The following is a 24,993-nucleotide window of genomic DNA, read 5'->3' on the forward strand; positions in this document are numbered from 1 at the left end:
TCTCATATGTTTTATCATGATACTGCAATTCAATCTACACCGTTTAATCCTAACAAATGTTAGAAATGCTTCAGATTTTATCTTTAATCTCAAATTCCAATTTTCCACTGTTTTAACAACAAATAGCTGTCAGACAGACTCAGTGTTGATTGTGCAGTATGTTAGATCCTGGTGTTGGTCTATCAAGTTCAATGTATTCTGGATAAACATTTAAATACCGAAACCCCACTGGACATCTTATTGTTTGGCTTTTCAGGTTTTACTACTTGAGAGGACAATATAAATGAGATGATATTTTACATCCTAAATTGCTTTATCTGATTTTACTGGCTTATGCAAACCCCTGTGGACACATAACATATTGAAATTTCCTGCTGTAAAATATACATTTACTTTTGTGCAACTTTCATTTCCTGAGTCTCAGCCTTTTGAGGGGATGCTTCAGCACCGGGAGCCACCCGGTACAATGACAGCTGAAAGTCCTTCAGACGTAAGCAGTGACAGCAGATGCTGGTGTGTGCGTAGTTTCTGAGAGGCGTGGTAGCATCTCCGTCTGCGTTTTTCTCCCTTCTGCCTACGCTCACGACACTGTGACGACAAGAGTCGACTATTTTCTGTCCTTCAGATCACCACTACAGGCATCCGGGGAAAAGGCATTGGAAAGCTTCTTTGATGTTGAGGTAAAACTAAAAAAGTGTAACTGATTAGTTTTCATTGTAAACCACTAGATATATTAACAGTATGTAAATTTACATACACTTACAAGTGGTGAAGTACTCTGCAAGGAATGCTGGCTTCAGACAGCCAGTTGTCCTCTATGGCATCGACCACATCACACTTGAATGCTGCCACATGTTGCAGCAGAGTGCACTCTAGTGGTCTCAGCTGCTCCTCTCTGATCAGATCCCAGCTACAGCCAGTAAACTGTAGCAAGATTTACACAGATCTGTTTTCATTATTTCAAAGGAGCAGATTGGTTTAAACTGATTTTCACCTGGTTTCTACAATGTTTCCACATTTCAAAGTGCTCCTGCTTTCTGCTCTCTCGCTGCAATTAGCAGTAAATGTAGCAGCTCTATCTCTTCTCCAATAAGAGAACTTGTTAAGAAAATTATGCCTCATACTTCCTCAACTGCTCTGTTTTAAACATAAGAAAACCTACACAGTTATTGTGTGTTAATCATCGGGTAGGCAAATTAAGACATTGACAGAGGGAGCAGATCACCTTGACCAGGCAAGTCGTGGTTGAGTCCACCTTTGACCCCCTGACCCATATTTAAATATTTGGGCACCCATGCTTTAAGTCTCTTAGACACAGCAGCAAAAAACTAAAGCCTCCCTCCCTCACAAGACAGTAAAACATTAAGAAAGACAGATCCTCACACTTCACTGTTATCTGACAGTAAGACTATATCATTATTCATACTTGTTTAATGATAATAAAAAAAAAACTATTATACATACTTGTATAATGATATTGTCATGCAGTTCCCCGAGTGGCTAGCAGGTGTCAGACTTCTTCCACAGTAAAGAATAAATTGAAATCAGTCCTTTTGTCTCACTGAAGGATGTGTCTCTACTTCCGGCACGTCTTTTTCAAAATAATAGCTGATATTAATACAAAAGGGAAAATAAAAATGCTTTGTTTAGAGTTGCTGCTTGTCTTTCATTGACTATTAGATTGATTTTAACATTAGAAAACGATTCAGTGGATGTTGTTTGTTACAATTTTTAAAGAAAATATTATATTGACAAAAAGCTTGTCAGTTTAGCAATGAATACCATAATCTTTGCAGCCAACTAAAAAAACCAAACAGCTGATAAATAACTGCACATTTTAATGAATCCTGGGGAGTTTTCATGTATTGCGTAGAGCAAATGATCAAATCTAGACATATTTTGTGACCAAAGAACAGGACATACTCCTGGATGATAATGACATATTCATTTATTCCATTAAGTTGCTATTGTTTGTTTTACATTAAACGGCAGTCTTGTAAAAGGGTTTATAAACATTAATCCAAAGTTCTACCAAAAGTTAGCAAAAGAAATCTGGTATCTTGGGAACTTTCAGTTTGTTTTGGTATTAATTAGTTTGCACACTGTGATGTTTGACGACCAAATGTCCATTTTAAAAAAAAAGGCATTGCAGTTGAGTTTCTCACTAGATGACTTAACTGCAGGTAAAATGGCAGATGACGCCTGAGCGCTGTGTACTTGTTATGTTGATGAACTGTAGAGTTAGTTATATTGTCATTTATAATGTGTTTTTAACTGTGAACTTCTGTGAGGTGGAATATAATTTTAAAAAAGTGTGCAGTAATGTGATTGAATTGATTTATCAGGGTTTATTTTGAAAAGCACAGACGGAAGTGAAACGTTCTCACTGAGTTTACGGTGGACAACGGAAATGTCGCGTGACTGACTGGGGTCCTGAACACATCTGGTAAGAAACATATTTTTAGTCACTTTTTATTCAAAAGAAGGGCAGCGCAAGTTTCTATCTATTCATTTTCTCCTCAGCAGCGTGAAAATGTAGAGGACTTGTGACTAACCGAGTCTGACCGGCACTTTCACTTGCTAACTTGACGTTAACGGTCCCCGGCTGGGGTGGCGTAATGATGTCCCCCGGTGATGTAAAGCGGCTGCAGCAACCGCAGGCTGAGAACTAGCAAAACTTTTAACCACAGACGTCATGTCAATGTGTTCAACAAACGGAGAATTTAATGTTAACATGTGCTTCTACTGAACACAAATCTCTAGTTAACAGTATTTGATATAACCTGCTATTTATGACGTTAATATGGTTGGAAAGGTTAGGCGAGGCGACAGTGTGTGGTTTTAGAGTTTAGCTAGCTAAGTAACGCTAGCTGTAAGTTCGGACATATTAGCCATCCTGACGAACATTTGACGTTAGTGTCATAGGAGATATTAGCTGAAAAATGTTTGTCAAAGCAGTGGACGTTTAGTTTTATTTGTCGGCGCCATTCGCTCCCCGGCTTCTTTGGTGGTTTGGCTAACGTTTAAGGCACGTAACCATAAAATTGACAGGGCTAAGTAACGTTAAAGGTATCTATGTTTTATGCATAACGTTACACGACACTTTCGTGCCATCTATAAAACTACCAGCTAGCGTTAGGTGTCCTCTAGATTGACTTATAAGTTTGACAGAGTTTAACCGGTGCGCTTTTACTTTGAAGGGGCAAACGCAGGGCGGAAGGGCGGGTGCGGTTAGCTGCTTGTAGCTCGACAGAGGGAGGACATAGTGGAAACCGTTGGGAAGCTTTCGCCAAGAGGTTCTTGGGGATCCCTCTCGTTTGTACGCGTAGGTTAGCCGTGTCACCCCTGGGATGAATCCACCGAGGTATGTAGCTCGAAGGCTGGGTAATGTCTGAGGATGTTATGTTGTCAAATCGTAAGACATGGCCAAAATGTGCTCCCTTCCTGCCGATGCTGCCCTTCAGTTTGCCTGGCAAATTAGCTGGCTAGCCCGTTTTTTGCCTTGCAGATAGCATATGTTTGCTCAGTCACATCCACCAGCTGCTGTTAATATCTTACTTGATTTACATTTCTCCCTTCCCTTCCAGCCTCCACGCCTCTGTGGATTTAAATTAACCTGGAATATGAACAGAAGAAGAAGATAAGTGGCTGTGGCTGGCTTCCTGCAGGATTTTGCCAAGGCGTTTTGTTTTTCCGTGGACATGCCTGGTCTATGGAACAAGGCTGCGCGAAGCTAGCTGGCCGACAGTCCAGCTAGCGCGACATTTCCAGGCTTTTGGATGCTTGTTTGGCTAAAGAGCTGATTTATTTTGGATCAGCGCAACCTCGTCTCCCTGGGGTAAGGAGTCAGGATGGGGGAGCCCAGCCTGGACGACGCCAACGTCAAGGTGGCTGTTCGTGTACGGCCCATGAACAGGAGAGGTGAGAGTGCTTCACAGCTAATAGTTGGATTGTTGTTGATGCACAAACACTCAAATTATTGTTGCAATGCAGACTGCATTTTTCCAAATCTAAGGTTAACACGATGGGTACATCCAGGCTCTATTATGCGTAGACTTAATCTCATATTACTCAGATTAACAAATGTGCTCACATACTATCTCAGGTTAACTATAAACAGTACATTTCACAACAACAACACTATCCACAGGGGACTGGCTTGACTTAAGAGCTCCCTGTTTAATTTCCTGGGGATGGGATGCCAGTCAGAAATCACCACCCATTAGTGAAATGAGCTCCTGCAGATTAAAGAAAGCTGTAGTCGGCTGGTCTGGATGGCACATGTTCCACAATGCTGCCATAGGGTATCCCTCATGGCTGCCTGCCATCCAGCAAGATTTAAAGCCGAGCTGCTGTGTGAGATCTACTGTTGCAGTGTTGAGATGCTTTGTCTTCTTCTCTGGCTGACACAGATGCCAATAGCTTCTGGACTTTATCATCATCACTTGCTGATACAGCGGGACAGTAGTTTGACAATAGCAATGGGCTGGTATGACTTAATGAGGACAAGATCAGTGTGTCAGAAAAACCCTTCTCAGGGGCATCAGTGAACTCGATCCTGAAGTATCGTTTACAAGAAATGTTGTTGCAAAGTGAGGATGTATTTTGAACGGAGGCTTTTCCTGTCATCACTGCCTAAGTTACATCAGACAAACACAAATGTATCTTCCCTGAGCTGCGGCATGTCTACATATAACTACATCCTCATCTCTGATTTTAGATAAGCCTGGCTAACAATGGCACAGTGTTACACAAATTCACATGCAAATGCTCCAGCAATTATATTGTGAATTCTGAGTGCAGCATTGGCCAAGTTGTGTTTTTGCTGTGGGAGACCATGTGTCCCATGAAAGGAAGAGGAGGAGTAGAGCTGCTGAGGCAGAGCGGTTGACCGACAAGTGGCAGAATGAATCACACATATCCCTCTCCCTCTCTCCTCCCTCTGAGCCGGAGAAGTCGGTCACAAGATCATGGCAGTGGATTGCCACACTGTTCCCCCTAGGCAGGTATTTACCATGAACTCTAATGTAGAGAACCTCAGCAGCCAGGATGACATTTTTCAGTGGTGGCCCTCTGCTTGCTTAGACATTTGTCTGGATACAACAAAAAAATCCTGTGTGTTTCAGCTGACGAGGTGGTTGATGTTTGTTAATTTACTTATCAAGGTTGTTGTGATGAACTGTAAATAGATGGTGAGACAGAGATGGAGAGGCTACAGATTAGCTTTGGTGGAATTCCATTTCAGATCTGGAACATGTGGATTCACAGAGGCCATGCTTTATTGAACACATTCCATTTCATTCATTTCTAATGGGAGAGTTGTTTTCACTTCCCAGCATGCCCATATCCACTTTCTGCTGTCGGTGTGAATTGTGAATGATTCATCAAGAGACATTTAGAAATTTGAGTTCTCTCCAGCTCACCTGGCAGGTACAGGAGATGGAAAACTGTCCACCAGATGGACTTGACTCAAAGAGCACCTCCTTTCTGTTGTCCTGTAATTCCAACTATTCATAAATATTTACACAGTTTTGTTTATTTTTAAAATAACTGGGATTCTAGCACAAAAAGTACTTTCAGACATCTATTCAATTTATATCATTCTGCATCAAGTCTGTTGAACAATCAATTAGTCAACTGAAAGAAAATGAATTGCAAACTATTTTGCTAATTTATTTATAGTTTAAAGTTACTGGTTCCAGCTTCTTAAAATGTAAGGATTTGCTGCTTTCCTTTGTTTATTTATGATAGGAAAGAGTCAGAGTTAGTTGGACAAAATATATTTTAAGACATCTCTACAATTATTTAATATTTCATATACTTAACAATTAATCTAGCATTTCTAGTAGTTTAATGTTGAGCTTCATTGTTGCAACACAGTAAACAAATTCTTGCATCTGTATTCCACTGCCCAACAAGAAAAGGCTACGTTGATTTTGGTGGAAAGGAACAAGCAGGCAAATTGATGGCTTACTAAAGGCAGTGGGAATGGGTTTGGAACCAGCAGTGCCACGTTTCCAGAAGGGCCTTTTTGATGCCTGTTTGAATGGAGCGTCTGTCTATACCTGCCAGAGTTAATGTAAGAGTTTTATGATTTCAAAAGAACCATACCAGCTAAAGCAGACAGAATTCTTCCGTCACCAGGCTGTTTAGAGGAGGTGACAGTCAAAATAGATCTTGTCCAGCTCCACATTACTTTTATTTAGGCCTCCACACACTGACAGATCTGAGTTGCTCAGCTCAGACACATATTTCTCTGTCTCCTGCTGTCAGACAGTTCCTTGAGGACACAGTATCAGCACCTCACGGAGGGCAATGGAGTACCTATTCACTATCCTCACTCACCTGTCCCCAGCTGGTGTAGTGATTCAGACCTGTACCACTGAAATAATATGTGGGCTTCTTTAACCTGGAGGCCACTGTCCCTATGTCTCCCAGGTTGAGGAGGAGAGGAGGTGTAGCTGCCTTGCTGGACAAAGGCAGGAAGGGAGTGAGTCTGAATGAATATTTGCTAACATTGCGTAATGCTCCATGTTCCCATGGCTGTGGCCTTCGAAGAACAGGGCAACGGCAGGCGTAGCAACAGCAACACCATGTCCAGTCAGCTTCCTGGCTGATGTCAGGGCTGTTGTGCCAAACCTCAGCACTGGTAGCCGGGGGAAGGACTGGAGAGAAGGCCAGTGGAAAGTGGGAGCTGGTTATGGAGCAAGGAGAGGCATAAGACAATGGGTACATTTATCCTCCCAGCAATAGTGCATCACACTTTCCCTCTTGCTAATCAGGAAGTATAGCTGCCGCATTAGGGACACATGGGTAATGTAGGCAGCTACAGAAGAAGAGAAGGCAGAACAAAACATTTTCTAACTCAACCTGTCCATATCTTAGACAGTCCCCCTGTTTAACTTTATCTAGTTCTTTCACTCTCACTGTCTTTTTGTCACTCAGTCTCTGTTGGCTCACCCTTCCTTTTTTGTCTTGTGGTGTCCTTGACAGCAGAAGAATTGGAGGGTGATTCAGGTCCTCTGACCTTTGACACCAAGTTTTCATGGCTCTTACCCGAGTGTTCCTACCAGGGGCAGCAGTGTTGAGGCTCTCTACACAGACAATTTAGCCCCAAATCCCTTATGCTCAAGTTTTACACAGGCACACCTAGAATCTCCTCAGATGTACAAAGCCTTGCTCAGAGTGCCAGCCAAATCCGTTCATAGTAGATCTAGAGCGGATCTAGATTGATTTTTAGAAAGTCTGGAGAGCAAAGAAGCACACTGCATTTAGATGTGGTTTAAAATGCGATCCAAGCGGATTTCTAAAGATGCACCTTGTGTTTGATGTCTGTCCACTTTAAGTGGATTGAAAAGCGTCACATCGACTGTGTCAATTACAGACGGACAGAAGTGCTTCACAGGGGCTTGGTACAGAGGACCACAACGCAGAGAACACTTCTTCATGATGTTTGGACACTATCCAATCTGATCACTAGCAGATAACAGTGTCGACAGGCTGTCTTAAAGATTTGATTTGAGAAACAAATTGAGGAAAGGATTATTTAAAATTGCTCTGTCTCCTGTTCACTGCAATCAACATTGTGTAGAGCACTGTTTGTTGAGAATCTCATGGTGTTTCTTTATCCAGAAAAGAAATGGCACATGCTCCACTTTGACTACTGACGAGGTCTTTATACTGTAGCTCATCCCTGCTTCAGAATAGTCATGCCTTGGTCATAAAAAGCTGTAGGCATAAAGTGTTGGCATACATATCCTAAAACAACACAGTGTAAATACGGCTTTATACAGAAGAGAGGAATTGAAACCACAGAATGTTTCCTGTCCAGACACATTTGCTGAAGTTCAAAATCTTTGCATGCTCATTGCATTGTCATCTGTGTCATGATTGTGTGCTAAAAATCTGTGTGTTAACACTGGGCCAATTGATGTTGGTAAATACAGCTATAAGATGCCCAGTAAACCCCAGCAGCAGAGGGTCTGCTTTAGAGAAATAGAAGAAATAGAACCCATTTACATGGGAGGCTTGAATCAGGTCTTACAGTTGAAGGACATTTTTATCAGTTCTGCCATAGTGTCCTTGAGAAGACACTGATTTGCATCTATGGTGTGCTGTTCTAGCCCTGACCTCTTTGTGGAAGGGGGCAGGATAGAAGAGGATATCCCTTTGCAGCAGGAGCAACACAGTCCTATCTTGATGGAAGACTTTTGTCTTCTATCTTTTTGCCGTCTTTCACAAAAACACTCTCCAATTGCGAAAATCATGTGGCGGACATGACTTGTTCCTATGTTCTATATTAACCAACATGCCAAGATACACACAGGTTTATTTGAAAACAAACACTATTTCTTAATTATCCTACATGAGTTGCATAAGATGCAATATTTTGTGACTATTAGCAAGACTTTTTATATTTTAGCTTTTTATCGCAGTAATGAATTAAAATGGTGTAGTGCGATAAATTGCAGGAATTGGCTGTTTAAAAAAAATAAAGTTTTGTGGTGGATGTGGCCCAAGCATTCAAAACCAACCACCCGTGAAAAACCGCTATTCTGCTGCAAGTTACCAATTGTCTAATGCTTTTTTCCTTAGTTTTTTTTTTTTTTTTTAAATGCACAGCCAGTTCTGCCAGAAACTGGATGCCCAGGCCATGCTGGCAGCATCTAGATTGTGTGTAGACAACCGCCATTAAATCCCACTGGCAAGACTGATGAACGGAGAGTTCTACCAGCCTCATGAATTGCAGTGCGGTGTTGTTATTTTCCATACTTTTGCTGGTTACTTTCACAGCAAGGCTTCCATTAGGTTACACAACTGACTCAGCAATGAAAATAAACATTATCTGCAAAACTTTATGCTAGGACAGTGAGTTTGCATTTTTGTAAGTTATAAAAAATGAGAGTTCCAGTAATGAGTCTGTTTTGACTTATTGCATTTTTTTATTCATTCCTTACAAGAAACATGTTTTGCTCAGATAGGGTGGTGTAATTGTTGCCAATTGCGATGAAGTGGTCTCAACAGGCAACATTTATGCTGGATTATGCAGTCTATTGACATAAATACCTGAGTGGACAAAGCATTAGCACCATGCCTTATGCTGAGCTGGAAATGGCCAGTTGTTGTTCTGAAGGCCAAGAGTTGCACCATGGCATACAAACAAGCCTGTGTGTGAGTGTGTGTGAGTGAGAAACTGACTGCCTGGCTTTATTGATTAGCTTAACACTCACTTGAAGGTAAAAGGTCATTTTCAGAGTTGATGTTTCCTGGCCTGCTCACACAATTGTTTGAACTTGATGTCCCACAGGAAGAAGTTATTGTGCTATTCTGCTATTTTACTTCTGCTCTGACCCTACTTCACAGCAGGCTAACAAGTTACCATGAAACCATTGCTTGAAAAAGTTTAAATAAACTACCCTGTTCAACTGCAAACAAAACATTTGAGTTACCTGGCAGAAGTGTCATTGATTACAAGGATGCTTGTTAATTTCTTCAGTTTTATTCCCACCATTGGAAGGATGCTGGGAAAAGATGTATGTATATCTGAACATCGTAGTTCATGATATTTCTGTTTGCATGACTGTTTTTCCGTCTTGACCTATAACAAAACAGCAGAAACATTTTGGAAACACAAGCATTTTGGTTGTGAGATTACGCACTGGTTGTAACATTTTGATTTGTCTGATCCATAGAAAAGGAACTAAACACTAAATGTGTTGTGGAGATGGTGAAGAACCAGACGATCCTCCATCCCAACCTGGGCAAAGCAGACTCCAGGTAGGTTTGTCACTTTCCACCCACAACAATTATTTATTCCCTTCATAAACATCTCTTTGTTTGTCATGAGGGATGCAGTGCATTACATTTTACTCTGTCTTGTATAGTACTAAATAAATCAAAGAAATCAAAGAAAGAAAACTAAGAATAAGTATCTCAAAACACAGGCATACAGCTATTTTTAGATTCAGTGTGACTTCAACTTCAAGTTAAACTTCCATCTCCAATTTCCATTGTAAATAAATATCCTCAAATCTGATTCATAATGATAACTCCTTGTCACTTGAGAACTTTCCCGGGAATTTTCAGAAGTTTAAGTTTTCTTCATTGTCGAAGTTATCCACTGACAGTTGGCTGTACATCCATGGGTATGTCCTAAACAGGAACTAATAATAGGCTATTAGTCATACTTTTCATGTTGCCAATTTGCCAAAATGTGAATGGGGCAGCTTCGTATATACTGCCAAGAGCTTCAGCCCAGTTCCCTTATACAGACACTCAGACAATGGCATGGCTGTAAACATGTCTTAAAACTGTGTGATATTCAGTGACTCCCCCGATTGCTACTTTGTTAGCTATGATTTGTTTGGAATGTTTCTTTGTCGTCATGATGTAGTTTTTGGCAGGAGGCCAACTACCCAGCTGTTGGGCCTCATAGAAACAGGTGTATTTGAACTCATCATCACTTGTTCCCTCTTTTGGCTTCCACACTTTTTCCATCCTGTTAACCAGCTGCTGTTTGTGGGCAGCACTGAATTCTGTGGGGAGTCTTGATCCTCTCAGACCTTGCACTGAAGGAGGCATAAGGATGCATTAACTTTGGTTCCAGTGGGAAGACTAGAAATATGTGACTGACTGTGCTGTTCCAAAGTGTTCCAGTATAACTCAGGGAGGACAAACTTTTAAGTTAATCACTTCATATGTAATTTAAAAAAAAATCTAGTAATTACAGCTTTCATTTAATTATGTAATGTTTCAAAATGGGCCACTAGGCCAAAGCTTCCTCCTGCCATCTTGGAGGAAGCCAGCTGTGTTGGAAGAAAGATCTCCTTGTAACTGGTGGAGCTGCCTGTAGACTGCCAAATCAGAAGTAGTGAATAATGCTGGCTTCAGACTTGTATGTGTGTGTCTGTGTGTCTGTGTGTCAGATGGGCCTGCGCCTGGAAGAAAGACGGCAGCAAGACAGACGCAGACAGAAACAATTATACATAAAAAAAAAACAGACTACGCTTCTCTCTTCCCTCACTCCGTAGGGTCGTAACTCCCCACTGCCCGGCTTCCTCCCTTTCTCTCAGCTCTTCCGTTTCCGTGGCAACACAGGGGGAGGTTAACTCCGGGTCGCTGTCGGTGACCGTGAAGCCCCTTCCTTGAGTGAGGAGACGATGGAAGAGGGGGAAAAACCCTCATTTCTTGAGCATCTGTCGACCATAAACTTTCCCTGTGACTTTTATGGAGGACTAAACAAGAGCAGAGTTTCTCTCTCAGTCTCTCTGTGACAAAGGAGCAAGGAAGCAGCAGGAGGATGGGCTGACTGACTGCTGTCCTCAGCATGCAGATGTCATTTTTCATTTTGCTTGTTTGTTTTCCATTTCCCATTTCCCATTTACATACTGTTTACATTGGAAGATTGTCTTCTACTCAGTAGTATAGTTAGTTGTAAATAGCTGACTGACTCGAGTGGGTGCATAAAGGAAGTATGCTGCAAAGTTACGATGCTGCAGCAGCATGGTGTTTTCTTGGCCAAATGTATTACCAGGGTTCTCTTTGTTTAAATCTGGACACATATCAACAGAGGATGATCCATAAAAGGGAGAGTGCAGCGTCGAGACTGAATCCAAAGTCTGTCTATACTTCTATGGGAAAACTAAATACAAATGTGTAAGATGATATGGTTATCATCTTACACATTGTTGTAATACACCTGGATTTTTGGTATTGATTGGGTACCACAATTTTTATTATTATTATCATTATTATTATTATTATTATTATTTGTAATGATCTTCATTTCCTTGGTTTCAAATATAGAGCTGCATCCTGTTCCTGTCTCACTTTCAGGATCTGATCCACAAGCCCCCGTTCCATAATGTATTTCTCCTTTCACTTGCTTTCGGTTTCTTTCATTTTAGTCACTGATTATTTTGTTGTCATTAAATTACCATAGCTCTACAGTACAGCTTTTGGTTTTGACAATGTGAAAACAATGGTTCAGTCTGAAAATTGGGCAGGGCTCTGTACACAAACAAGATTTAGAAAAGGATACCATGGGGCAGAGGTCAAGTGACTGCCAGATAAATGGAGCTAATATTCCTAGACATTTATTGAGAGGTACTTCAGGTTAGTCCAAAAAAAGATATAGCAAAGGTTAAATGATGTGGATGAAGCTTCGTGTATATTCTCGTTTAAGACACGGCTGTTTTCAGTCTCAAGCTCTTGAAGATTGTTGCGATGCAGTAATGAAACTTTTCTGTCATGATCTATTTTCACTATCTACTGCAGTAGACTCCTTATCTCTGCTGTCTGACATGAAGTTTTCAAAAATGTCTACACTGGTATTTATGTGGGGGTTGTTGCTGAAGCTAAGGATTAGGCTAGTAGTGTTTAAATATAAATGAAGGATTTTCTCTAGGCCTGTCTGAAACTGCTTTCCTTGGAAGTAATTGGTAAAAGCTAGTGGGGCTCTTCTGAAAGCTATCCACTAAATGCCTCACAGCAGCTGAGAAGTAAATCTTTCATTTGTAAGTGTTGACTGTCTGTTCTGTTGAGAGTCCTCCTGGTTAGTGAGTGCATTCAAACTGAGTTATGGCTAGATTATTACTCTGGCTGCATGCCCTACAGCTAATACATTAGCATTTATCTGTTTTTTGTGTTTTGGACACATAAATGCAGTTAATATCAAATGTCAGCTTTGGTCCATTTCCCCCCTCCTTCTTTTTGTTTCCCTGCTTACAGCAAGGCTGTGACATTACCCTTAGAGTGCAAAACAATGGTCAAACCATTTTAGCCACCATGGCTCAATATTTAAGAGTGTTTGCCTGGTGGATTATGGTCATTTCCAGTTTATTTAATCGGATACAGAGGTCTGCAGATGAAATGTTTGGCTATTGACTTTACTGATGTTTTAGGTCTGTCATTAACTCCACATTCTCTTACTATTCTTAGACAGGACCATTTTGTTCGCTCGGGCATGAACCAGAAAAAGCCACCCATCACTAATAGAGGACAAGGCCGCGTACAGGACTAGTTAAACACTGAGCCTTGACACACAATAGACCTTGTAGTCCACCCAGTGTTTAGACCTAATCACTGCCTCTCTACCACATGCTGTTATTGCTGTGTTATTCAAATAAGACCTGAGCTACAAAGGCAAGAATTAATCAGTTAATTTGAATCATTTAATTTGTTTTGAATTACATTTTTGGTAAAACGTGTCCTATTAAACACCTACTTAATCTAAAAAAAAGAAATTCCATGAAGCCAAAAAACAAAAACGGCAAAGTGTGATATCTATCTATCTATCTATCTATCTATCTATCTATCTATCTATCTATCTATCTATCTATCTATCTATCTATCTATCTATCTATCTATCTATCTATCCATCTATCCATCTATCCATCTCAAAGTGTTCAAGTGACTTAACTTTCCCCTTACAACTGAAGTTATATTCAGTGCTTTGCCTGGTGAAAATATTCGTAGTCTATTTTTGTATGCTTCTCTATGAATAATTTAGAAGTACCTCACTTTAAGGTAATTTCCTTTTTAGAACATTTTCTTACTTCTCAGTTGTCAGCTGTGTGCTCTGCTTATGTGTCCAATTCAGTTTTTCCACCAGTGGTGCACACTGGGCAGGCCAGAGCTAAGTTCCTCACATTGCCACTCTCAGTGACTCATTGTGGTGCCACTCTGTGGCGGCTTGTTCTGTGAAGTTGAGCATTTTGCTTTATTTGAAAACTTCTTACAGAGGAAAAACAAGGAAACATTAGATCTACATCACCATTTTACATACGCTATGTCAGTCATCATGATTGCCACTTCTGAAAATATAAGAAATGTTCTTAATCTCCTTCTCTCTCTCAATCTAAAGTAAACAAATTGACACAGACAGGTAACTGCTGTACATTAACATTAGATTTGCAGTAGCTATGCTTGTGTGACAGACTTTATTAATGTCACATTTTTCAGTGTAGACTATCAAATACTAGTAATTCTCCACTCCTTAAAAATAATTTTCACACATTACGCACATTTTAGGATCCACCTCCCCCAGGATTATGCACAAACGTTACTAGTTTGTAAGAGTGGCTTTTAACAATTTACAGGTTGCACAACAGAAGTTATCCTGGCCAGTTCAGCCACAGAACAGCACACCGTCCATTGTAAATGTAACAGATCCCAACAATGTAATCCACTAAATCTCAAGTTTCCAGATCTCGTGTCAACTAACTTTAGAGATATGCAGGACATACTCTTTGATTTTACTCTATTTTACCAACATTACAAAGCCGGAGTTTCACTGTAACTTACCACTGAGAACAGTTCTAATAAAGTTGATACCAGAGATTGTTCAATTTCGACAGTGATACATTTGATGGAAAGCCATGAAAACATTTAAAATATAAATATAGATGACTATGTTGTACCTGTCCAGCTTTCACCAACAAATTATTTTTTCTTTGTTTATTTTATCAGCCGATTCATCGTCGTCATGTCATATCAGCTTTTTCCTTCTCCCAACTATCATTATTATTGGTCGACATCCACTGTACTAGTCTTTCTGATAACCAGACAGCTAACTCCCCTGCAGCTGTGTAGTCAGACACTACAGTCTGCATGATGACCTGAGGCTGTTTGCCCTGGACTGCAGAAGCTAGATGTTGACACACTCTGACAACGATCTGTCTCCTGTCAGATGTCAGTGAGGCAAACACAAGCTGCTTGGTTTCCAAGACGATACACAAAAGAGACTGTGTGGCCCCTTATTCTGGAATGATGTTGGACATTTTGTGTGTGTATGTCAACATGTCTACAAGGGCAGTTTTTATCATGTGTGTCTGGTGTTATTGTGTTCGCTTGAATCAGTTTTTGAAAGTGAAGAATCTACAGTACATTTGTCAGTATAGACAGTTGGTTTGTAAGGCCATTGTGATGTTGGGAGATTCTAACAGCCTACTAACATAATCACAGGGTTAGGAATTAAGGAAAGAGTGTGTCATTCATCTACAGGCCACGCTGGCTCATTTTCCCCAAGTGCTTCCTGTTTTGATTTTTGTTTGAAGGGTTGTGTAGGTCATCAACTGGATCTGAGCAGGGTGAAGTCCAAGTTTATATTCAAGCTTAATTTTCAGACCATGTAGTCTGGCTAAGGTAGGGCTTTGGACACTTCATGCTAGAGAGTTAATAAAACATTTCAGGAAATCAAAAATGTTGGCAGCATATGTAACAGTGTGGTGTGCATTTATAAGCCTGGCAGCTGAGAGAAAGCTTCAAATTTGCCAACTGTTTGTCGGGAGCTATGCAAAATAGCTCCTCTGATTAAAATGATAGGGGTTTTTTTTTTTTTTTTTTTTTTCTTAGGTTGTAGCATTTAAAACGATCCCTAACCCATTTTATTAATTTTAATTATTTTCCTTTAATTTTCGTTATTCAATTTTATCATTTTCAATAGGGGTTTAAATTTTAAAATAAAATACAGTCTAAAAAATGCAGTTACAGTGAACCGGTGCCAGTGCAGATGCCCAGAGCCACTGGGGTGCATCTCTTTTGACCTCTACCTAACATTAACTATGCAAACCATTTGTTTTCTGGGTCAACTTTGGTGATCATTTCTGTGAGGACATGAAAGCTTGCATGAGAAAGCACAACAATTCAGAGGTCCTGTTAATGTGTATCACTGGGATACAAAGTGAAATATGTATATTAGGGTTTCAATTCGATGCAAAGGCTTCATCTCATGACATGTCAATTAATTTTAATGGTTCTGGCACGCTCTGCTCACTTTAGGTCAAAATCAGTCATCATTATGAATAAGTATGTTTTACTGGCCTTTTCAAGGATTATTTTTGAGCCTGGTCATTTTAAGGTTTAACTCTCCTGCGACATTTCAAGTAATCATTAACCTTTCAATTTGCAGTGGGCCATACAAAATGAAATGAATAACTGAAGTCTTCCTCCTATATATAAGGACACATGAACATGAAAGCTGACATGCATACATACATACATACATACATAAAGTAGGCAATAGCTACCCGTACTACGTATTTACAATTACTGACATAATAATAATTGCAGGAATAACATAACTGCCTGCCATCGCAAATCTCCTCATGTAGTGTGAATTAAACCTCAGACTGTGTGGTGTGATATGGCGGCTTTGATTTTTTTACTCAACGTCAATAGGCCAATAGACTACATGTACTGTAAGTGTAGAATGCCTGGGCTTTCAATGCATAGTTGTAAAGTGATACAGCAGCTGAACAGTGATTGGTATAATCCTCTTTATGGTACCTGGAACATGCAGTTTTATATGTAGGAGGATATGCTTAGGCTGTCTACCGTATAATCATTTTCACAGTGTGTGGGGAACTATTGTCCTATACAATGTTCCTCAGTATGTGCTGAACTCATGTATTAGCCTGTTACATGTCCTGTTGTTCAGAGCCATCAGTGTGTACTGTGATACACTGATGCTGTTTCTGCTTCAGCTTAACATTCCAGTCTTAGGCCCAGCCTCTTTGCTCCCTAACCCCCCTGGCTACCTTCAGCCTCCTTTCCATCCTCCACTCCTCATTCCTCCCTACAGAGCCATGGATGGTACAGTCCTGGACAGGGAAAAAAAGAAAAAGAATGCAAGAACAGTAGAATACGGCAGAGGAGGGGGTGAGCAGCCATGCATCAAGTTATTTTTTAAATGACGGTGATCAGAGCGGAGGAGCATGCCGAAGGGAGGAGGGACGAATAGAAGTGTTCGAGGACCGAGGGAGGCGGGTTCACAGCTCTCCTGACCATCTGACTCTCTCCTCTCATTGGTCAGGGGGGCCCCTAGCTTCATTAATGGGCGTTTGAGTGCAAGACATGGGTGACCCTTCTTGCCTGTAGCCTTTGAAGCAACCATGACAGCTGTCATCACTACGTACGTCAAAACCTGCCATGCCGATTTCACCCCTAAAGTGTTCAGAGATATGACTGTGGGGAGATAGTGGGTATGTAGGATGCTCTAGAAGCCCCTTGAGGAGCACTCAGAGGAGCAAAACTATTTGGAAATCAGGGATTCACAAACAATTTGTGGAAGGGATTCAAGTGTGACAAGATTTGACTTTAAGCAGCCCCATATGTATTGGCGTATGTACAAAATATATATCCGGTTCTTTTTATCATGTTAAGACACTGAAAACTCTCTCAAATACCCCTAAAATCTTCTCTCTTACTGCCTGTCTCTTAAACAGTGCTCTAGATAAACTTCAACACTGTGTAGAGGAGGTCCTAATTGTATCCTGGTTTGAAGAGCTATTGGAATCAATAAGCCTCCAGATAGAAATTACTCTGCATGTTTTTGCTCTGTGAATGCAGCATGTCAGCAGTGGAACGTCAGTGAAATATGAAGTGTTACAGATTGAACTGTATGCTGGCTGCTTTGCAAGAGCTGCAGCTTTGGCGGTTTGTAAAGAATGTGCATGGGTAAAGGGAAACAGGTGTGTGAGTGTCTTTTATGTGTGCGTTTGTGTATGTATCTTAAGAACTGCAGGTTTGAGATTTTCAGATTGAAGACATTTTTGTGATGTAGCTATGGTGTCATGCTGATTGTTCATTGCTAAGAGAAAGAATACGTGTAGTTGAGGGTCCTCATAAGGATAGAAGTGTGCACTGGTGTGTAAACCACTTGCAGTCTCTTACCTCTGGTCTCGTCATCCAACTTGACTCAGCTCTCTGACTGACAGTAGACCACTCCCTGTGGGTGGAGCCTGCACCACACAGATGGTGGAGGAAGGGGAATATTCCCCTGTATTGAGGAAGAATACTGTATAGAACAAAGAGAACAGAGCTTTTAGAGTGTGTGAGGAATTTTTTTTTTGCTAAACATGTGATGGTGTGATAATTAAAAAAGGGAGAATTTCATCAGACTGCATGTGATGTATGAGTTACTATATAAACAAGGCTGCCAGTGTTATGGATTCTGTGTCCTCGGGGACTGCTAGTCCTCATGTCATATTGCTATAACCCTTTTTGATTAAAGCACCTCCTGAATGGCTAATGCCCTAATGACAAATGTCACTCGAAAATAATGAGAAAAGCATATCAGCGAGTTTGATTCAGATTTTACAGTTAATTTACATGAATTTAGTGGAGTTGAATTGTTGGCTTATGTGATATAGTGGCCTGATAAAGATAAAATGCACCTCTAGCCAGTGTCACTATTTATTTCTCCAAACTTTATACAGTTCAGATGCAGTTGATCAACCATGTTGTGATTATTATAAAAGTCATGAGTGTTAGCTTTTAAAGATGACCTGTCAAAATAAAGAGACAACTGACACACTAGATGACAATGCCTTAATTAGTTGTTGCCAGGTATTTAGGATGTTGAAATTAATTAATGGTAACTAAAGTTGGTTTTCCAAACTGTGTTGTTTAAGCTCACCACACTGTTGATTAAAATGTTTTGACCTGATAAGCGTGATCTGTAACATAAAGATCTGTGCTGTTGCGTGTTTCAGTTACAGGTAAAAAGCAAATACTGAATCCAATGATGTGAAAAAGCTGCTGAGAAACAAAACGCTCCACCTCTGCTTGGATCTTGAGAAGCTGAAACATTTATCTTATATTTACATTTGCCCTTGTAATTATTTGTAGTGTAATTTACTGTACACGTTAGTGGACAGCAAGGAGGGGTTCATCTTCCTGTACCGTTGTCATTATGTAATCTGCCAAGAACTTTATGTTTTCCCAGTCTCTGTTTGTTTGGTTGGTTTGTCAGCAGATTACACAAAAACTACTTAACAGATTTTCATGACACTCAGATGGAAGATGGTTCTCGGCCCAGGATGGACCCTATTAACTGTTGGGGCTTATTGTGAGATTGCATTTTCTGACATTTTTGTTAATTTCTCAGGGAATAATGCATTGATCTTAATGCCAAAAATCTGGCATATTTAGGTGGCTTGTATCTACGAGTGAGTACGAAAGGGGACTGTTGGGCCTTGGCGGAGGTATGCGCTTTACTGAGTGCCATTCTAGTGTAAACATCTGAATAGCTTTTTAAAAATGTATAATGTATTGTTAAAATAGGTTAGCCTGGTCTGGATGTTCTGACATATGCAGATAGAGCCAGATGTGTGTGTCTGTCCCTGTGCTGAGGAAATCAGTTTTAAAGGACATAGCTGTCGGTGAAATGCTCAAACTCTGACGTGTTTGTGTGGATTCATGTGTGTACTGTATGTGCCTGTTCTTTGGTTCTTCTGTAAAAGATCAGGCAGATATTAGGGCCAATCCCCCACTCTTTTTAAAATGTCAATGATTTTTTTCATAAACCTTCAGAGGCATGTTTCCCACTTGTCCCTTTTCATTTCTGAGCAATGACCTAAACCCAGTAACCCCTTCACACCACCATCTGATTCCACCACACACTACCTCAGTCCTCCATCTGCCAACTTCAGTACCAACCCTCCTCCAACACTCACACATGCCCACACAGACATTCCCACAGCAATTCCCCCAGTACCAGAGTTTTTTTTCTGACCTCCAAGCCCGCAGAGATGAATGCACAGACACACATATCAAATCCCCTGAGAAGTTGGTTTGACATGTGACAAACTGATGGGACAGAAATAAGCTTCACAAATGAGGCTGATTTTGAATCGTATGTGTGCAGAAGTGCCATGTGAAAACAAGAAAAGCCTGAGGCCAATGGCTCTGCCTTTGTCTTCATGTCTATCTTCTTTCAGCCATGTTTTATTTCTCTTTCTGACTTTCTCTTATCTGTGTACTGTATAGGGGCACAAGATACTTTGTAAAAGAAACATTAATTGACTAGAAGCTTATTAGAATATTTATTATTTCTGACGTTTCATGTTACATTTTTCCCAGACAAATACTGTTCTCAATGGCTTAACACACTGCATCCTCTCTAACATGTCCTCTTATCTATCCACATGCTACTGTGGACCTTGATCTTCCCTACATCATCAGGAGTCAATCCAAGGTAACAGCATACACACATTACATACAAAGACATTTTTAACACTGAGCTAATTCCACAGTTATGAATCATCTGTGTTAAACAAAGAAGCCGCTGTATGTCATCCACTCAGTTTGGGAGTTGTGTGCAACCATACAGGCAGTGACACAAAGTGATGTCTGCAAAACAGTTTTTGACTAAAGAATCTTACGAGTTTGATTCATCAACTTTAATCCTTCTCGGAATACTTGTCTCAAGGAAACTTTTGAATATGTTTTTACTGTGTGTGTGTATATATAGGCCAACAAGGTCTTTTTCATCTAAAACATTACCACAGTTCTTCATAAACCACATGACACTAAAAATGCACCCTGTTTACACTATGTTGGGTGATAAAAAGTAATTTATATCCAACTCAGTTGAAAACATATTGAATCAAACATTAGTAACTGGTAAGATAAGTAATATCTATATCAAATCACAAGTAATTTAAAAATGTTCTTTTGAAAGTGACTCCACTTTAACACAGTTTCTCAATTGAATTAAACTCCTGTGTAATGTATATGGAATTGTTTTCACAAAAACATTCAGAAATGAGATGTAAATATCTTTAGTAATAGTTAACATTGCTGTGTAACAATCGGCCATAGACCTCTTTCATTCATCAAGTCTCATACTGCTGCTGTTTGCATTTGTCAGGTTTTTGCCTATGATTACTGCTTCTGGTCCATGGATGAAACAGATAAGGAGAATTTTGCAGGTTAGTTACTTAAACAAATCACAGTGTCAAAACTTTGAACTTTTCATTACTGAAATACCATTCAAACAGTTCGGTTTTAAAAGACTTCATAGTCACAGTTATAAAGTACATCGTGTGTGTGTGTCTGCAGGTCAGGAGGTGGTTTTCCAGTGCCTTGGGGAAAGTCTTCTCCGCAACGCCTTCCAGGGCTACAATGCCTGTATCTTTGCCTATGGACAAACTGGTAATTTGCCATGACACAACTCACTATTCAGTGGTCAATATGATGTGAATATATATTATGAGCGCTACAGAAGTAGGACACAAAATATGAACAATTCTCTTTCCCATTATAAGCACAGTGCACTAAAGTGTTTTTGTGTAATAATTAAGAAAGGAGTGTCAGTAAGGATGTGTTGTGGCAGGAAGGTTGGACTGCCTCTCCTCTTTCCTGAATCAACAAAATACCAAGGCTGAAATGCAGTTCTATGCAACCCATAGCAGAACTCTAGACGCATGATAGCATAGTGGTGCTAAAACTAACGACTGTAGAAACAGAGCTTATTATCTTCTTTCTCTCAGTCTACACATAATGTCAACACAACAAATGTTTTAAGAAACCGTTAAGGATGATAAATCAGTCCAGTGTCAGAAAACAAAAAAGCAGAATTGTATTAGGTACACCAGTACAGCCTGATCCAATACAACTGTTCTCTGCCATAAATCAGACTTTATGAAGTCTGTAATGTTAAAGGTTTCTTGACACTGCAGTGTTTCCCCTGTATTCCTTTAGCAGCGGTGGTGCGCCGCTATTGAAATGTGACTGTCGCTCCTAGATTTTAATTTTCTTTTTTTAGGAGAGGAGAGGAGGGGCGGCACTTATCATACTGTTAGCCATATTATTTAAGCTACAGACACTTCATATAGCGACAGGTTAATTAACACACCTGCGGGTAAAAGCATATAAGCTGTCTGCGTTAAAGTTAAAGATGTGAAGAGGGGGCAAAGTTTTGCTGCTGCTCTGATCCGCCTCTGGAGTTAGTATCTGAGCTGCAGCAGAGGTGAGCCAGCATCTTTGTGAATGGAAAAGTCTGAGGTGCAGATCAATGGTGACGGTGTTCAGTTTGATAATTAAACAGATCCTTCACTCAAGTAAGGGAGAATTGTCCCACACTTTATCTTACGAAGCAACATCACACGACCAAACAAGAGTAAGAGTCAATATTTTCACAGAAGGGAAAAAAGCTGTCCTGCAACTTCACATGAGTGGCACACATTAATGTTACAGGTGAAGCAGTTGTGTGTCGGAAAACGTAAGTCAACACCTTCTTGTTAGATAAACAACATTTGGTTGATCGATGTTGATAAAGACGACAAGTATTCCACTTTATCTGACTGTTTTCTTCATCCTGGAGGCTGGCCTTTCCCTGTGTGTGAGGGGCACTGTGATGCATGACAGCTGTCAATCAACAGCATTTGGCAGATTCCCTTCGATATTAAATATTTTTTTAGACAGGATTCATAAAAGATTGTCATAAATTGAAGTTATTTTAGCACTTAAAATGTTGTTCAATTCAAGTCACTTAGCACTGCTTGATAATACAATGCTGTCGTGATGCAAGTTGAATTCAGATAAAAGGAGAGTTGAGAAGGAATCATTGTAAGAATAACTGACAGGTAGCTAGCCACACCCAGTGGATTTAAATGACTATCTAGAGGGTGATAGAAGTTACACATAAAATAATAGCCTTTTAGTCAAAATGGGGTTGGGGGGTAGCGGGCCCCACAAAATATAATTTGCTCATCACACCTTATTTGTATTTACAGACAAATAGAAACCTCTGACATGTCGCATTTTGCAAATGTACAAATATATGTGCTTGGCATGACAGCCCTGCTGCTATAACTCAGTCTTAAGGGAAACACTGCACTGTCAGAGAGGTGTTGATTAAATGATGTGTTAGGACTGAGTTTATAGATGGTGGTTGTTTTAAACTGTACTGCATCATAAGAATGGCTAGGACAAAACATTTGATCAATATAGTCGATATAGTCAACATGCGGTCAGGTAAACAACCTTTAACTAAGGCCTCATAACGAACATAATTGAATTTACACAAGTCCGATGTTGCCGAGATGAAATGAAAATGAAACTTTATAGGCGTTGTAAAGATAGATAATATGGCAGAGCTGTTGTATTGAATTGCGTTAGATTACATAGCTGTACCTTGTAAAGTGGGCACTTTGCGTGTATGAGGTTCACACAAAGACGCTATTTTCACTTTTCAAATTACCTAAACCGGTTGACATTGTCTGTGTGTGATGTAACAAGGTTCGGGGAAGTCATATACCATGATGGGTTCAGGAGACCAGCCAGGTCTGATTCCTCGGCTGTGCAGCGCTTTGTTTGAACGAACCCAGACGGAAGGCAGGAAGGAGGAGAGCTTTACTGTTGAGGTGTCCTACATGGAGATCTACAACGAGAAGGTCCGAGATCTGCTTGATCCCAAAGGGTACGACCTTGTCTTAATCTTCTAACCCTTTTATGACAGGAAGGATGCTTTTTCTTTCCCTCTGTGGGTCACAGTGGCTGTGGTAATTCATGAAAACACCATCACTGCTGCATTTGTGTTTGTCATCAGTCTTAGCCAAATTAAAAAAGCAATAGATGTATAGAATGTACTTTCTGAAGATTCTCTATCCTTTGAAGAGAGAATATTGTCTTTTTATAGTGAAGCTGCACCATGAAGTGTTTAGTTACACTTACTGTTGATAAATTGTGTGATATTTGTGCTAAAACACAATTTAACAATAGTCATTGACTGTGGTATTGACCTTAGATATAACTAAATATTGTCTCTGGCAAATTAGTTAGCTGGTATAACAGAGAAAGTGTCAGGTGCAGTCTGGTACCAGCAGCTGCTGGTACCAGCAGATTAAAAAGATCACTCTTGTGCCCTGCAGTTACTGATGGAGTCCAGTTCATGTCCAGCAGGTCAGCAGTAAATCAGGCGCACAGGCCTGTGTCTGCTGCCCCAGACAGCATGACCTTTGACCTTCACTCACCATGTGACCTTTTAACCTCAGTAAAACGGCGCAAAGGAAAGCAGCCCATCTGACAGCCATATGGGCTTTTCTGTGGAGCGGAGAATGATGAAGTTCTTAGCCCTGGAGAAAGTTTGAATCAAGTGCTAATCAGGGAATGCTGATGTGGTCGCCAGAACCAGCTGAGCCTATATTGCAGCATTTGGTGATACATCAGATGAATAGTGATTTACCAAGAGTGACCATGTTGTTTGACTGTGTTTGAAACCTGTCTTTATTCTCTGTCCAGGGGGAGACAACCTCTGAGGGTCAGGGAACATAAAGTTTTGGGTCCGTATGTGGATGGCCTCTCCCGACTAGCTGTTGCCAGCTACAAGGTAAAAATATTTTTCTTAATGAATTTTACTGTTTGCCATGCTGTTACGTCAGGTTTAACCAATGGTACTCACTCTGACCAATGTGTCAGTGTGCAGCAGACATGTGAGCAAAGCATCTTTCTTGCATTCCCTCTCACTTTGATCTTTAACTTTGAGGATTTGTAACAGTGCAGCTCACATGTTTGCAGAAGTCTGCTTAGTCGTCCAGCTAATCACACTGGAAAGAGGAACTGTCAGAATTTCAGTACTTGTTATGGTTTATATTTGGCTCTCAGTTGGGCCAATTGAAGCTGTTACTAAAATATACAAGCAGAGTCTCTCATAAAAGTTTTTTTTTTCACAGTCTTGAAAGTATATTCTTTTGTGAGAATGAAAAACAATTTATTCATCATTTATTTATTGTTTGATTTCCGCTGTTAGGACATTGAGTCTCTAATGTCAGAGGGGAATAAGTCTCGGACTGTTGCTGCTACCAACATGAATGAGGAGAGCAGTCGATCGCACGCCGTCTTCAACATCATCCTCACACATACACTGAAAGACTTACAGTCTGGGGTAAGAGCTACACATTGAAGCTACACAAGCTGAGTAGGGCGTAGTGTTAACATACACATTTTGTTTTTTTTTATTGCTTTTAAGCAACATTTTTAATTATACTTAAGATCTGAATTGTTTACTGTCTGATCTTTTTAAATTATGTTTAATCATCATCAAATGCCTCACCCTCTATTGTCCCAGAATCCATCTGCTTCATGTAACTGACTAACATTTACAGATGGTGCTTTTCACGCTGTGCTAAGCTCCTGGCTAAAAAAGTGTTTCCACTGGCACATTCCAAAGTGGGCTAACTCTGACTTTAGCCTTGGCCTAAGAATATG

At 40.3% G+C, this 24,993-nt stretch overlaps 1 protein-coding gene across 5 annotated transcripts in view; it reads left to right on the forward strand.

Moving 5' to 3' along the window:
* The first annotated feature begins 2,375 nt into the window (after positions 1-2,375).
* Positions 2,376-24,993, forward strand: part of kif13ba (kinesin family member 13Ba) — a 45,995-nt gene continuing 23,377 nt past the window's right edge. For 4 of the 5 annotated variants that reach the window (XM_030414029.1, XM_030414032.1, XM_030414033.1 and 1 more), the window contains exons 1-9: positions 3,228-3,364; positions 3,588-3,921; positions 9,693-9,777; positions 19,966-19,978; positions 20,654-20,714; positions 20,845-20,937; positions 23,026-23,206; positions 24,028-24,115; positions 24,536-24,670. In XM_030414029.1, the coding sequence (XP_030269889.1) occupies positions 3,852-3,921; positions 9,693-9,777; positions 19,966-19,978; positions 20,654-20,714; positions 20,845-20,937; positions 23,026-23,206; positions 24,028-24,115; positions 24,536-24,670 (726 nt within the window). In that variant the 5' untranslated portion in view covers positions 3,228-3,364; positions 3,588-3,851. Of the gene's footprint in view, positions 2,447-3,227; positions 3,365-3,587; positions 3,922-9,692; positions 9,778-19,965; positions 19,979-20,653; positions 20,715-20,844; positions 20,938-23,025; positions 23,207-24,027; positions 24,116-24,535; positions 24,671-24,993 lie in introns of those variants that run through there. The other variant, XM_030414031.1, reaches the window with a different exon arrangement.

This window comes from Sparus aurata, chromosome 4 (assembly GCF_900880675.1).
Source record: "Sparus aurata chromosome 4, fSpaAur1.1, whole genome shotgun sequence".
Taxonomy (NCBI): Eukaryota; Metazoa; Chordata; class Actinopteri; order Spariformes; family Sparidae; genus Sparus; species Sparus aurata.